Source organism: Gracilinanus agilis, chromosome 1 (assembly GCF_016433145.1).
Source record: "Gracilinanus agilis isolate LMUSP501 chromosome 1, AgileGrace, whole genome shotgun sequence".
Taxonomy (NCBI): Eukaryota; Metazoa; Chordata; class Mammalia; order Didelphimorphia; family Didelphidae; genus Gracilinanus; species Gracilinanus agilis.
In genome coordinates this window covers 588577-604208 of record NC_058130.1, presented here as the reverse complement: position 1 = coordinate 604208, position 15632 = coordinate 588577, and the positions used below count along the sequence as shown (strand labels likewise).

The 15632-nt window shown below is 46.8% G+C and overlaps 1 protein-coding gene across 1 annotated transcript in view; it reads left to right on the top strand.

The window, feature by feature from the left end:
• The window catches only part of VPS50 (VPS50 subunit of EARP/GARPII complex), a 69635-nt gene that overhangs the window by 29167 nt on the left and 24836 nt on the right, over positions 1-15632 (top strand). The window contains exons 14-17 of the mRNA XM_044659008.1: positions 8889-8980; positions 10618-10712; positions 14512-14610; positions 15062-15152. Coding sequence (XP_044514943.1) covers positions 8889-8980; positions 10618-10712; positions 14512-14610; positions 15062-15152 — 377 coding nt within the window. The remainder of the gene's footprint in view (positions 1-8888; positions 8981-10617; positions 10713-14511; positions 14611-15061; positions 15153-15632) is intronic.

Genomic DNA, 15632 nt, shown 5'->3' with positions numbered 1-15632 from the left:
CTCACTTCTCTCGGGATGTCTCTATGGCATCTCGCCCTTTGTTTCTCCTTTAAAAATCTGGATGCTGTACCATTTGTTGCATATATGTTAAGTTCTGATATTTCTCCATTGCCTGTACTGCCTTTTATCAAGATATAATTTCCTTCCTTATCTCGTTTAATCAGATCTATTTTTGCTTTGGCTTTGTCAGAGATCCTGATTGCTACTCCTGCTTTTTTTGTCTCAGCTGAAGCCCAGTAGGTTCTGCTCCAGCCTCTTATTTTTACCCTGTGTGTGTCTTCCTGCCTCAAAAGTGTTTCTTGTAAACAACATATAATAGAATTCTGGTTTGTAATCCACTCTGCTGTCTGCTTCTGTTTTATGGGTGAGTTCCTCCCATTTACATTCGCAGTTATGATTACCATCTTTGTATTCCCTTCCACCTTGATTTCCTCAATTAATCATATGCTTTCTCCTTTCACTCTTTCCTTCCACACCAGTGTTTTGCTTTTAGTCACTCCTTCCCCTTCCTCTTCCCTTATATTACTTCTCTTCCCACCACCTCCCTTCTTATTCCCCTCCTAATTCTCTATAGGGTTTTTAATCACCCTCTCCCCCAATTTCTCCCTTCCTTGTATTATTCCCCTCCCTACTACACTTACTCCACCTTCTACTTCTCTATAGGGTATAAGACAGGATTCGATACCCCAAAGAATCTGGCTGTCCTTCCTTCTCTGAATCAATTCCAATGAGAGTAAGGTTTGAGTATTACCTGTCACCATCTTTATCTGCCCCTCCAGTGTTATAGTATTCTCCCTCCCCATGTTTCTTTATGTGATATAATTTATCCCATTTTATTTCTCTCTTCCCATTTCTCTTAGTACAAGCCTCTCTTTCACTCCTAGTTTTTTTGACATGTCATCCTAAACAGCTTACTACCACACCCTCTATTCATGTGTACTTCTTCTAACTACTATGATAATGATAACAAATTAAAACATATTTTTAATTAACTTAGAATATTTTTCCATGGTTAGATGATTCATGTTCTTTCCCTCCCCTCATCCTAACCCCCTCCCAGAGCCTACGAGCAATTCCACTGGGTTTTACATGTATCATTGTTCAAAACCTGTTTCCATATTATTAATATTTGCAGTAGAGTGATCATTCAGTCAACATCCCCAATCATATCTCCATTGAACCATGTGATCATTCATATGTTTTTCTTCTGCGTTTCTGCTCCCATAGTTCTTTCTCTGGGTATGGATACATTCTTTCTCCTAAGTCCCTTGGGACTGTCATTGCATTGCTGCTAGTAGCAAAATCAGTTACATTCAATCATGCTACAATGTATCCGTCTCTGTGTACAATGTTCTCCTGGTTCTGCTCCTTTCACTCTGCATCATTTCCTGGAGGTCTTTCCAGTTCACATGGAATTCCTCCAGTTCATTATTCCTTTCAGCACAATAGTATTCCATCCTTATCAGATACCACAATGTGTTCAGCCATTCCCCAATCAAGGGACACCCCCTTATTTTCCAATTTTTTGCCCCCACAAAGAGCACAGCTATAAATATTTTTGTATAAGTCTTTTTCCTTATAATCTCTTTGGGGTATAAACCCAGCAGTAGTATGGCCAGATCAAAGGGCAGGCGGGTAGGCAGACAGGCTTTTATCACTCTTTGGGCATAATTCCAAATTGCCCTCCAGAATAGTTGGATCAGGTCACAACTCCACCAGCAGTGCATTGGTGTCCCAATTTTGCCACACCCCCCTCCAACATTTATTATTTTCCTTTACTTCCATATTGACCAATCTGCTAGGTGTGAGGTGGTACCTCAGAATTGTTTTGATTTGCATTCCTCTAATTAGGAGGGATTTAGAACACTTTTTCATATAATTATTGATAGTGTAATGATGAGGCAACAGGGATGTTAATTATTATTATTAAAATGTAACTAAATGGGTTGTGGGTACACACTGGGTTGAAGGAGAGACAGGACCAACCAGGATAGGGAGACCAGGGTTCACTGTTTTAACTGACACAGGAATGGCAGTTGGCCCAACGGTCACCCAGCTCACCCTAGGCCAGGGTCTATGGAACCAGCACAAGGCAAAAGTAAAGTATATAACAGTTTATTTGAGGGAAATAATAATTGAAGGATGGGATAGGGGATTCTACACTCGAAAACCTAAGGGCAAACCACAGGGGCAGGGAAGGACTTAACTACGCTATCCTATTGACCTAAGCCAGGCAGGGTCCAAAGGAACAGTACTGAAGTCACAGGGAAGGCTTCTTCAAACCTGGTTCTAGCCAGGTTTGGTCAGCTCAGCTAAAGGGCCTGAGGGTGGCTTTGGGGTCTTACGATAATCCAAGGATGGTTACAGGATGCCAAGAGCCAACTCCACCAGGTGATCCAAGGTACCCAGGTAGGGAGAGTGAACTTGAGATGCTGTCCACCATATCCCAAACCACTTCCCCACTTGGTGCAGCTCTGCAGGTCTTTTCCACTTGCTGAAAGCTTTCACCTCTCAGGATCCCAGGGAATCTGGATGCAGTTTTTCCCTAACTCTGGGATCTCCCAGGGTTAGCAACAGTTATGTCCAACTACTAATGGAGTCTCTCTCAGAGCACAAGCCCTACTTCCTGCTCCTTCATTCCATCATGGAATCCTCCAGCCCTTCCTGCTAGGTCCAACACTATCACTAAATTAATTGCTAAATAAACCCTCACAACAGTAGTATTGATTTCTTCATGTGAAAACTGCCTATTCATGTCCCTTGACCATTTGTTGATTGGGGAATGGCTTGATTTTTTTGTAAATTTGACTTAGTTCCTTATATATTTGGGAAATTAAACCTTTGTGAAAGAGTTTTGTTAGAAAATTTTTTTCCCCAGTTTGTTGCTTTCCTTCTAAATTTGGTTGCATTGGTTCTGTTTGGACAAACCTTTTTTAATTTGATATAATCAAAAGCATTCATTTTACATTTTGTAATGTAATGTAATATTCACCTAATTTATTTAGGATTTTACTTTTTATATTTAAGTCATTTTCTGATTTTGAATGTATCTTGGTATAGGGTATAAGAAGTTGATCTAAACCTGATTCTTCTTATACTGTTTTTCAATTTTCCCAGCAGTTTTTGTCAAACAGTGAGTTATCATTCCAAAAGCTGGGATCTTTGAGTTTATCGCACACTATCTTGCAGAGGTCATTTATCCCTATTCTATTACACTGATCGTCCCTTCTGCCTCTTAGCCAGTACCATATTGTTTTGATGACCACTGCTTTATAGATCAGGTTAAGATCTGGTACTACTAGGCCACTACCCTTCACCTTTTTTTTTCCCATTATTTCCCTTGATATTCTTGATCTTTTGTTCTTCCAGATGAACTTTGACATAATTTTTTCTAATTCTATAAAAAAGTTTCTTGGTTGTTTGATAGGTATAGCATTGAATAAGTAGATTAATTTGAGTAGGATTGTCATTTATATTAGCTTGTCCTACCCATGAGCAATTAATGTTTTTCCAGTTATTTAGATTTAGTTTTATTTGTGTGGAAAGTGTTTTGTAGTTGTGTTCATATAATTTCTGTTTGTCTTGGCAGATAGATTCCTAAGTTTTTTATATTGTCTAGAGTGATTTTAAATGGTATTTCTCTCTCTAACTCTTCCTGCTGTGATGTGTTGGAAATATATAGAAATGCTGATGATTTATGTGGGTTTATTTTGTGTCCTGCAACTTTGCTAAAGTTGTTGATTATTTCCACTAACCTTTTAGTTGATTCTCTGGGATTCTTTAAGTAGATCATCATATCATCTGCAAAGAGTCTTTCCGTTGCCTATTTTGATCCCTTTAATTTCTTTTTCATCTTTAATTGCTACTGCTAGTGTTTCTAGTTCAATGTTAAATAATAGAGGTGACAATGGGCATCCTTGTTTCACTCCTGATCTTATTGGGAAGGCTTCTAATTTATCCCCATTGCATATGATGTTTGTTGATGGTTTTAGGTATATACTGTTTATTATTTTTAGGAAAGGTCCTTCTATTCCTATACCTTCTTGTGTTTTCAATAGGAATGAGTGTTGTAGTTTTCAAAGGCTTTTTCTGGATCTGTGTGAGATAATCATGTGATTTCTGTTGGCTTGGTTGTTGATATGTTCAATTATATGGATAGTTTTCCTAATTTTAAATCATCCTTGCATTCCTGGTATAAATCCCACCTGGTCATAATAAATAATCCTTGAGAGGACTTGCTGGAGTCTTTTTGCTAGTATTCTATTTAAGATTTTTACATCTATATTCATGGAGGATTTTTCATGAATTTAAGATTTTTACATCTATATTCATGAAGGATTTTTCATGAAGGAAGTTTTCTTTTTCCGTTTTTGGTCTGCCTGGCTTTGGAATCAATATCATATTTGTGTCATAAACGGAATTTGGTAAAACTCTTTTGCTTATTTTGTTAAATAAGCAAATAAATGTTAAATGTTAAATAATGCATAGTATTTGGATTAGTTGTTCTTTAAATGTTTGATAGAATTCACTTGTGATTATATCTGGTCCTGGGGATTTTTTCTTAGGGAGTTTGTTGATGGTTTGTTCAATTTCTTTTTCTGAGATGGGATTGTTTAAATATTTTATTTCCTCTTTTGTTAATCTAGGCAATGTATATTTTTGTAAATATTCACCCATTTCACCTAGATTGTCATGTTTATTGCCATATAATTGGGCAAAATAGTTCTTAATGATTACCTTAATTTCTTCTTCATTAGAGGTGAGGTTGAGGTAGCCCTTTTCATCTTTGATACTGTTAATTTGATTTTCTTCTTTCTTTTTTTTATTAGATTAGCCTGTTTTTTATTTTATTTGTTTTTTTTTCAGAGTACTAGCTCCTAGTCCTATCTATTAGTTCAATAGTTCTTTATTTTCAATTTTATTAATCTCTCCTTTGATTTTTGTGATAATGACAACAGTTTTTAAGAGTTTACAGATATAATTTTTCCATAGAGGAATATAAACAATTTGGTCTTATTAAAGCCCTTAAATTTTTTCTCTTTCCTGTTTACCCTTTTAAACTTCTTGAATTTTATATTTGGCCATTAAATTTTCTGTTTAAGTCTGGTCTTTTTTTCAGGAATGATTGGAAATCCTATATTTTATTAAATGACCATACTTTCTCCTGAAACAATATAGTCAGTTTTGATGGGTAGATGATTCTTGGTTGTCAACCCAGTTCCCTTGCCTTCTCTAATATCATATTCCAAGCCTTCTGGTCCTTCAATATGGAGGTTGCCAGATCCTATGTAATCCTTACTGCAGCTCCATGATATTTGAATTGTTTCTTTCTGGCTGTTTGAAGTATTTTCTCCTTGGCCTGGGAGCCCTTGAACTTGTCAGTATCATTCTTCAGAGTTGTCATTTGGAGATTTATTGCAGGAGGCCATCTGTGGATTCTTTCAGTTTCCGTTTTTCCCTCTTCAAGAATATCAGGGCAGTTTTCTCAGATAATTTATTGTAATATGATGTCTAAGCCTTTTTTGAGTCATGACTTTCAGGTAGTCCAATAATTCTTAAATTGTTTCTCCTAGATCTATTTTCCAGGTCAGTTGTTTTTTCAATTGAATATTTTATATTTTCTTCTATTTTTTCATTCTTTTGATTTAGTTTTATTGTTTTTTTGTGTCTCATGAAGTCATTAACTTCTCTTTGCCCAATTCTAATTTTTAAAGACTGAATTTCTACCATGACTTTTGAACCTCCACTTGGCCCATTCTTCTTTTTATATTATTCTTTTCTTCATTGGATTTTTTTGCCTCTTTTCCAGTGAGTCAATTCTGTGTTTTATGACACCTTTTTTCTTCACTGGAATTTTGTACCTCCTTTTTCAGTTGACCAATTTTGCTTTTTAAGCTGTTATTTTCTTTTTGCATTACTTTTGTTTCTTTTTCCCATTTTTCTTCCATGTCTTATTTGATTTTTGAATTCTTCCAGAGTGTAAGACCAATTCCCATTTTTTTGAAGTTTCTCTTGCAGTTTCTTAAATCTCACTATTTTCTGTTGGTTCTGCTCTTTGCTCTTTTTCCTCATAGAAGTTTTTGAGGGTTATGTGTTTTTTTCTGTTCTTTGCTAATTTTCCCAGCCCTTTTTTTGGCCTACGATTGGGAATTCTGCAAGCTACTTGCTGATTCTGTCTCTCCTTTTCTGGTTTGCAGGATTAGGCAGGGTTAGCTACTTTGGCCTGGGGCTAAGTCTTTAATACCGCCAGTAGTAGCCTGAAAAAGCCCATCCAGATGTACTTCTGGACCTCACTGTGGGCTGCTACCGTGACCTGGGACTTCAAGGGGTTGGTCTGATATGCTCTTTTGCTGGTATAGCCCTCATCTCGGGATCCCGAAGTTAGCTTACATCCAATCACAGAACCTAGAGCTGCAGGTGGAGGGGTGGTCGATTAGAATTTCTCTGTTTGCCGTTTTGCTTCTGGTTCCCCCTTATCCCATGAAAATCAATTTTTCTCTGCCTATCTTTCAAGTTGTATTCAATGAGAGAGTCCCCAGACTCCATCCTGTTGTTGGATTTGGATTCCTGACTTTTTGAAGAGCTTTTTTTGGTATTGGTATGGAAGGCTAGTCAGAGCAGTTTTGACTTTCATTGCTACTCAGCTGCCATCTCAACTCCTCCACCGCAGCTGGCACTTTGGCCTTGTCACCGTGACCTAGCCCTGGTGCCCCTCACTTCTCCCTGGATATCTCTGTGGTATCTCGTCCTTTTCCTTGCCCTTGCCTTAGTGTCCTGACCCTGAAGTCCCTCCCCTTGGCTAGTTCTTCCTTGTACATCTCTATGGCTTTCGGCCTTGGGGCCCCCGCTCGCCTCACCCCCCCTGGGCTTTTGCTGTGGTTGGCTTCTTCTCTCCCTCCCTTTCCACTCTTCCTCCTGGCCACTGAATGCTGGTACCCTCGGTTCTGCCCTTGGCACTTCTACACCTCACACCTCAGCCTTGCACCCATGGCCTTTCTTCTCATTCCCCGTGGTGCCTACTGGGCTTTTCTACCTGGCTCTTCTCCTGCCTGAAGACGGTGTGCCAAAGGCCACATTGAGTGTCTTGTCTTCCACGAGGCTTGGCTCTCCCCATGTCACTGACTGAGAAGATGAGACTGATCTCTGGCCCCACCTCCTTCCTGGGCCTCACTGGTCCCTCACCTTCCATCTTAGCATCAGTACTGTGTATTGGTTCCAAGAAGGCAAGAGCAGGATGGGCTAGATAATGAGGGTTAAGGGACTTGCTCAGGGTCATATGGCTAGGAAGTATCTGAGGCCAGATTTGAACCCATATCCTCATGTCTCCAGGCCTGGCTCTCTATCCACTGAACTCTGTAGCTGCCCCTCTTGTCTGTTTCCACATGGACCCCTTTTCCTAGTTGCCAGCAGAGCACTTCCTCTTCCCTAACTCACCCTAGGTCCCTTCTAGCCTTTTCCCTGGCCTCTTCTCTTCCCCACTTCCCATCCATCTTAACTTTGAGCTCCCTAGCTTGCCATTCGAGGCCCTTCACTCTGGGACTCTAGCCTGTACCTCCATTGCCACATCCTCTTGTCGCAGTCCCTCTGGGCTGCCCACCACGTCCATGTGAGAGCAGGAAATCATGCTGGCATACCTCCTTCCTTTGGGCCAGGATCTCCTGAGTCTGTGTCTCCTGCTGAGCCTCTTCTTCCCCCTCTGCTCGCTATCTGCCCACCTGTGTGCTGCACGTTCTGGCTTGCTGGGCATCTCAGACATCCCCTCCCCCCCCCCCCCCCCCCACACACTCTCCTGAAGGTAGGGTTCTATCCTGGGGCTGAGTAAGGTAAATGGGCCCTTCTTCTCCCTGGCAGCTCCTCAGCCAGGGCGGTCATCCCTGGCCTCTTCCAGGGGCGTGGGCCCTTTGTCTGCCTGCTCAGCCCTAGCTGTCCTGCCCCGGGAGCAGCTGCCAGAGCTCGAGGACACCAGCCTGTCCATTCATCCGTCTGCCCGTCTGTCTGTCCATCCATCGCCAAATACAAAGTCTCCAAGAAATGTGTCCCCATTAAATGCCACCATATTGCTCAGGCGCTCACAATTCATTCTCTCGCCCTCCGACTCCTTTTCCTATTTTAAAGAAAAAATGACAATACAGTCGTTCCCCCCCACAAATCCCCTGCAGACCAGGGCCAGGGCTGCCCTGTGGGCGAGCCCCGCGCCAGCCAGCCTCGTGGAGGCTTTCCAGACGGGTTTGCCTCGGGATCTTGGAATCTGCCCCCTTTGTTGTGCCTTAGGGCACGTGCTCGGGCCAGGACGCTCTCATTCTCCACCCTCTCCCCCAGCCCCTTTGTGGGCACATTGCTGGTTCACCCCAGATGCTAGTCCGTCTGTCCATCTGCCCGCCCGTCCACATTCATTTATCGAGGGCCTCTGGGGCGCTGGACAGGCAGAAGGGACTGAGGGAGATGCAGATCGCTTCAGAGCTGGCGGTGAGAGGAGGGGATCAGGGCGAGAAGAGGTGGAGGTCCTGACTGAGGCTGGGGGCCTGGGCGGGAGTCACGGAGCGAGGCACGAATTTGGGTCCTGTTGGGTCCTGTTGGAGGCGCGCCTCCCCGAGTCACTGGCGGAAGGAGAGTGGGATGACCTTTGACCAGACACTGGCTGGAGGGGCTGGGGGAGGGGCCCTTTTCAGGCCTCCCGGGTCGTGGCGGGGTCAGGTGAGATGCCACAGGCCACTAGCCAGCGTTTAGCCGGTGCCACTTCGTTACTTTATCGCACAGCTTCTCTGTAGAGGACAGCCCAGTGAGCAGCGAGAGCCCCGGGAGAGTCGTCGTCCCAAAAGACGGGGGCGTCGCCCTCGGCTCCCGCTGGTGTGAGCCCACCTGGAGCCCGTCACGTCTTCTCGTTCCAGAAGGGAGTGGCGCGACGGGGTCTGAGGAGAGCAATTTTGACCGCAGCTATGTGAAGAAGAAGCTGGAACACGGACTGTCCCGGATCTGGCAGGTTGGTGTGCCACAGTGGGAGGAAGGGTCAGCATTGACCCCCGTGTGTGCGTGTGTGTGTGAGAGTGTGTGTGTATGTGTGTGTGTGTGTGTGTGTGAGAGAGAGAGAGAGAGAGAGACAGAGACAGAGACAGAGACAGAGGTGGAGGGGAGAGACACAAAAACACACATAGAGACAGAGAGGAGACAGATGGTGAGAGGAGAGAGAGTGACGGGGGAGAGAGAGACAGATAGACAGACAGACAGACGGAGGGAGAGGGAGAGAGATTTCTTTGTCGGGGGCTGGAGAGGGAGCTCTTGACCAGGGCTGGGCATCTGGCAGCCTCACTGGCTTCTGCCACGTTACCAGGGGCACATGTGCACACCCACACCCACATTCACCAGGTGCTTGCTCCTCACTCAGCCACACACTTGCATGAGCTCGTGCGCGCGCACACACACACGCACACACGCACACGTGCATGGGTGGGATTCCAGGGGGCCAGCTGGGACACTTGCGCCCGAGAACCGCAGAGTCTGGTTTTCCCTGAGTGAGTGCCCTGAGCAGCCCTCTCCACCCCAAGGCCCCGGCTCCTCCTGCACAGGCTGAGCCCCTGACCCTGGTAGAGCTGAGTGTAGACGGGAGCCCCGGTCAGGCGGGCCTGGGAGTGTGGCTCCCGCCATTCTGGACAGCCCCGCAAGAGCTTTGGCCTCTCTTTCTGGAATGGCTGGGCCCCTCCTTCGAGCATCGTTGCTTTAGACGTTTTCTGAATGGAAGGAGAAGAGATGGCGGTCTGAGGATGCTCCTCGGGAATCTCTCCTTTGGGCTTCGTTCATTTGCCGCCATCTTGTATCCGTGTTCCGAGAGGAGAGGCTTCCCCGGAGCTTTTGGGCATTGCGAGGTCTCCTCTTTTGGGGGATTCTCTTGTTTTACAAAACCTTCGGAGTGTGGCCCTGGCACTGCTGCACTAGTGGGGGCACTGCGTGGGCCTCCGAGGACGTCTTTTTCTGCTGACATCCCACTTCCCCGAGATGCCCGCTGCAGAGCCGTGCCCCTCTGGGGGAGGTTGGGCACAGTGCCAGGTGGATGAGGTAGCTGCAGGGGTTTGGGTTTGGGGCTGGTGTGTGTGTGGGGGGACAGACATGAGGTGAGACTCGGGGATTCAGAGGATGGTGGCCGGGGAGGATGGGAGGCCTCCTCTGACCCCAGTGCCCTGTGGCTGATGACCACCGTGAAGCCCCTCGTGGGATCCATGGACACGGACTTCCTGAACTTCCAAGGGGGGAATGGCTGCATCGTTCGGGCCTGTCGCTTCCCCTGAACCTTGTTCCTCTGCTCTTCGTGCTGTTTGAGGGCCGGGCCGGAGGGTTGGGGTTAGATCGGACCCCCCTTGGCCTTGGAGAAGCCTGAAGTCTGTTCTGTGTTTGGGCCCTTTCTCAGCGTTCTCCCCTGCGAATAGGTTGCTAGAGGGAGGGAGTGGGGGGAAGACTATGTTCCACGCCGGCTGGTGAGACAGGAACGCATACACGCGTGCCTGGTGCCCACACGCCTACGGCTGTGTCTCAGAGCACCCCCAGCAGCAGCCCCTCTCCCAGACCTCCCCGCCAGTCTGATGTTCTGGGCTGGGGGAACCCACGGGAAGATGTCTTGTCTCACAGGACGTCCAGCTCAAGGTGAAAACCTACCTGTTTGGGACGGACATGTCGACGTTCAAGTATGATGACTTCATCTTTGTCCTGGACATAATCAGCAGGTACATCGGGGCGGAGGGGATGGAAGTTGGGGTCCTCCGTAAGCGAGGGACCAGGCTGGCTCCCATGCCAGGAACTGACTGCACGAGGTCCTCCAGGGCCGGGGGACAGTGAGGCCACCATCGGGCCACAATGGCTAGAGGCCACTGGCCTTCGCTCTTGCTGCCCCACAGCCGTGGTGGTTTGGGGCCCTGAAGGATGGCCTCCTTCATGCCATTTCCCTGTGTGTTAGCCTGCTCAGGGGGTCTGACCAGGCCAGGCTCCCCGAGAGTGGATGTGTGTCTCTGTATCCATCCTTTAGAGGCCGTCTCCTTCTGTCATACATACATACATACATACATGCCCTCCCATGTGTGCACGTGTCTGTATATGTACACACAATATAGAGCACAACCAGAAGAGCCATAAGGCGAGAAAGGTGTCTTTCCCCCTCTCTGCCTACTATTTGACTCAGCATGGCACCCTGAGGCGAGAGAGGAGAGGAGGAATCACATGAGCAGATGTCTGTGGCAGCCCTGTTTGTGGTGTACGAGCACTCGACAACGGGGGGGGGGGGGGAGGGGGCGGGGTGCCCATCTGCCGGGCAGGTGATGGAGTGCTGTAGGCTCTGAGGACGACCAAGGGACAACTCCTGATGCCCAGGGAGCTGAGCAGTGCCAGGAGAACAAAGCCTACAGTGACCACAGCTTTGCAAAGACAATTTAAAAGGACTCGGGAGCTCCGGTCAGCCCAGTGATTGACCACATGGCCTGAGAGTGTGGCAGGATGGAGGGGCGGAAGGAGCCGTGTGTCTGCAGATTTGTTCTGGTTATTGGTTACAAATTTGGTTGGTTTGTTTTTCATTGGTGTGGGTGGGATTTGGGGGGCGATGGGGCTCCGATCCTCCCACCAAAGAAGGGGCGAAAGGATGGGGCAGCTTTGAAATTGACATTGAGGATTGAGTCTACAGTTGGAAAAACTTGGGGCTCGACATTCAGTTTCAGGTGCAGTTGTCTAGTTCATCATGGAAATGCCCTTTTAGTATTAAGAATAAAAAAGGGAAAATGACATTAAACATTAGGAAGTGGGTTGTTCTTTGGAGAGCACTGAGGATTTTTCAGGCACTGGTAGTTTCCTGGGTCAGCCTCCTGCCCTCTCCCTGGAGGCTCTCTTAAGAGCTTTACTCACCCTCAGTTCTCAGTGTCCATCCCCAGTGGATATCCCGAAGGGTGGGCCCTGCAGGCAATCTAGCCCACTTAATGTTAGGGCCTCTAGGAGAGGCAATCTGCATAGAACTGGGGTTTTCTGTACAGCGAGTGTGTCTGTGACCTCCTTTTGGAGTGTCTGCAGGGTTCTGGGCCTCATGTGATAATGACTTGCCAGCATCAAACATCAGGAGTCTCACGATCTTGAAGGAGTCTGGCCTCAGTTGGACTCTATGCTGGACTCCCTGTTTATCAGTGGGGATCACATCTGGCAAACCTGGTCTCCCTTTTTATTTCTTGCTTGGTACTAATAATCATGAATTTCCAGCAGAATTCCTGAAGTGTCTTGAGTGATTTTGAGGTGCACATGGGAAACACCTGGTCGAGGGCCCCCTTACAGTGGTGTTTCAGTCTACCGTGTTGGGTACTTTTTTTGTCCTAGAGGCAATAGAGAGGTCCTGAAGATTTTTGAGAGGACTTGAGAAGGCCTCGGCTTTATACCTGTAATATTTAAATTAGGTTTTGACTAAATATGAGAGTTATAAAAGTGAGATTGTGGTCGCCGTTTATAAAAATAATTAACTTCTTAAGTCAAAGAAATCTGTTAGTAGCTCTTAATAGTTTAATATAAATACAGCAAAAGAGAGAAATGTAAGAGGGAAGTAGAAAATATTTCCTAGCTAAATACCCTGTAATTGACAACCCGAAGAAATCCAGCTCAACTCCGACAAAAGCTGCCTCAGGTCCCAATCTCCACATGGAAGTCTGCTAAACTCTTCAGTATGGGTCTCACCAGTGTAAGCCTCTTCTTTCAGTTCCAGTCATCCACCCAGAAAGCCTCTAGCACAGAATCATGCAGAATCTCCCAGAAGAGTCTCCTCCTCAAAGAGCCAAGGAATGAATGAATGAATGAATCTTCTCCTTGGACTCGCCTTTTATAGTCCTTTTTCTGTGTCACTTCCTGCCTTTCTCCCACTTCAGGGGAACCAATCATAACTTCCAAATTGCCTAGCACTGCCCAGGGGGCAGTCTGTGGGATCCACCTCCAGTTCTCTGAGGGTGTAAACTCTTCACAAGTTCCTGACCGATTGAGTTAAAAGGGTGTGAACTAGTAAGTGACTTGTGAGCTCTCTTACCTAATGGTTAGCTAGCCACTAAGTAAGGGTACCTTAAGTTCTTGATTTGATTAACTAAAAATAGATAAAGGGAGAGTTAATTCTATCTTCACAAACCCTAAAAACAAATGACTAGAATTTACTCTCAGTAGCAGATTTAATGAAAAGAAGAATTGACTAAAGAAAACATTATTATAAAAATTAAAAAAACATACAAAAATCTGTTTCTCCCTCCCCTCTATTGGGGAAAAACAAACGAAAACCCCAATCCTTGTGACATACACATATTTGGGCTAAACAAATCCCTATGTTGGCCATGCCTAAAAACATGACTTGTGCTATACTCACCATCAGGAAGTGGGCAGCCTATTCCATTCCTGGTCATTCATGGATCAGAGTTCTTATGGCTCTCAGGCTTGTTTTTTCAGCTCTGTTGTCACCGTTGGAGTTGTTCTCCAAGCTCTATTCATTCTGCTCTGCATCTACTCCTGCAAGTCTTTCAAGGTTTCATCCTGAGAATTGTGGTTCTGGCAGGCAGAAATAGAGAAGGAACACTGGAAGGAGAGAAATTGCCCCAAAAGGGACAGTTCTGGAAGAGAAGTCGAATAAAGAAGACTCAAGAATTATGTGGCTTCCCGAAACCTGTGAAGAAGCAGCAGCTGACCATTATGTTTCAAGAGACTAGAGAAGATAGCAGCCCAGAGATACTAGAAATCAGGCATGGCATTCAAAGAGGCAGCAAGGGCAGGATGCCAAGAAGAACAAACTCCAGATGAAGTTCATCTCACTGGGGAGTTAGTGCTATAAGGGGTCCCCCAGGCTCTGCCCCATGTCTTCTTCTCCTCTCCTATTCCCTTAAATAATCTAGTCAGCTTTTACGGACATTATCACATCCCTGTAGGTCACTGGCACTTAAGCCTGCTTTCCAGTCCCAGCCTCTGCTGGCTTCTGCATCTTGACCTAGAGGTCCAGGAAACATCTAAAGAAAATGGACGTTAAAACGAAACATTGTAAAAAGTCTAACCACTTGGGGCAGCTAGGTGGTTCGGTGGATAGAGCCCCAGGCCTAGAGTTAGGACAACCTGGGTTCAACTCTGTCCCCAGATAGCCTTCTAAGATAATCCTTCTAGCTGTATGACCTTAGACAAATCATTCAACCCCAGTTGCCCAGATCTTGCCACTCTTCTTTTGTCTTAAAACTGATACTAAGACAGAAGGTAAGGTTTTTTTTTTTTTTTAAGTGCCTCTCCCCTCCTTCCTTCCTTATTACTTGAAAAGATTCTTCTTGGCATCCTGCCCTTGCTGCCTCTTTGAATGCCATGCCTGATTTCTAGTAGGGAGGTGCTTAATCAGTTTGTTTCCGGACCTGCAGAGCCAAGACTTTTTCTAATGGACGGTGGGCTGTGCAGTTCCCACTTCCATTCCTGCCTGTCATCCGTTCGGAGGCTTTCCCTAAATCTGTGGTGCTTAGATGCTTGCTGAAATTGCGCTTCTTTCCACAGGCTGATGCAAGTTGGGGAAGAGTTTTGTGGCAGCAAGTCTGAAGTTTTGCAGGAATCCATCCGAAAGCAGAGCATCAACTACTTCAAGAACTACCACAGGTGAGAGCTCCGGGTGCCAGCGAGGCGGCGGCGGCTTCTGTCGCTGTAGGAACTGAACTCCTCGTGCATCTGTTAACGGCTGCGTCTTGGCGTGTCTCTAACCAGACTTGTTTCTGGATCACAAAATGGTCTTTTCCTTTTGTTGTCAGTGAGGCTCAGAGTCCAGTGGGCAGGAGGCTGGCCTGGGTATCAGGTGCTCGTTGTCCTAACCTGCCTCTTCACAAGCTGTTTCAGGGCCCTGCCTTTCTGCCCCGTCTCACCAGGGACTGAAGCAGGAGTGGGAAGGCCTGGAAGCCCCTCAGCCCCGGGGTCAGTACTCGCTCTGGCTGTCCAGGCGCTCCCCAGTAGGCCCAGGCGGGCAGGGCCAGCGGCCACGAAGGACGAGGCCATCCTGGCGCCCTGGCCTTGGGCCGCCTCGTGCCTGCGGGACAATGGACTTTGTCTTTTTCAGGACACGCCTGGACGAGCTGAGGATGTTCCTGGAGAATGAGACCTGGGAGCTGTGCCCCGTGAAGTCGAGCTTCAGCATCCTGCAGCTTCACGTGAGTGCTTTTGGGCAGAAAACAGGCCTTGGCCCTTGGTGCCACGGACTCCCAGAACCAGGCCTGGGGGCGGCCCGCTTTTGGATCATCCTAGGCTTCAGGGGCTCCATCTGACAGAATCTCCTGGGAGAGCCTTTCTGTCCCTTGGGAGCCCTGCAGGGGGCTGGTACTGTGGGGTGCCATCCTGCTGGGTGTCTCTTGGGCCCAAATGGGGACCCTGGCTCTCTGTAGGACTGTCCTTGGCCAGCATTCCCCTACCCCATCGTGGTCTCTGAAGCCCAGCTCTGGGGGTGCCTCCCTGAACCCCCCTGGTCTTAGCATCCTCTCTGGGTGGAAATCTGTCTGATCTGCCCCGGAGAAGGCAGGCAGAGCTCATGCCCCCAGCCTGGAGCTGGGGCCTGGCACTGTGTTCAGGGCACCCCTTGAGGTAGGTGGGGTCACTGTTGGCCCCCAAGCCCAGGGACACACCTTCTGCTGGGG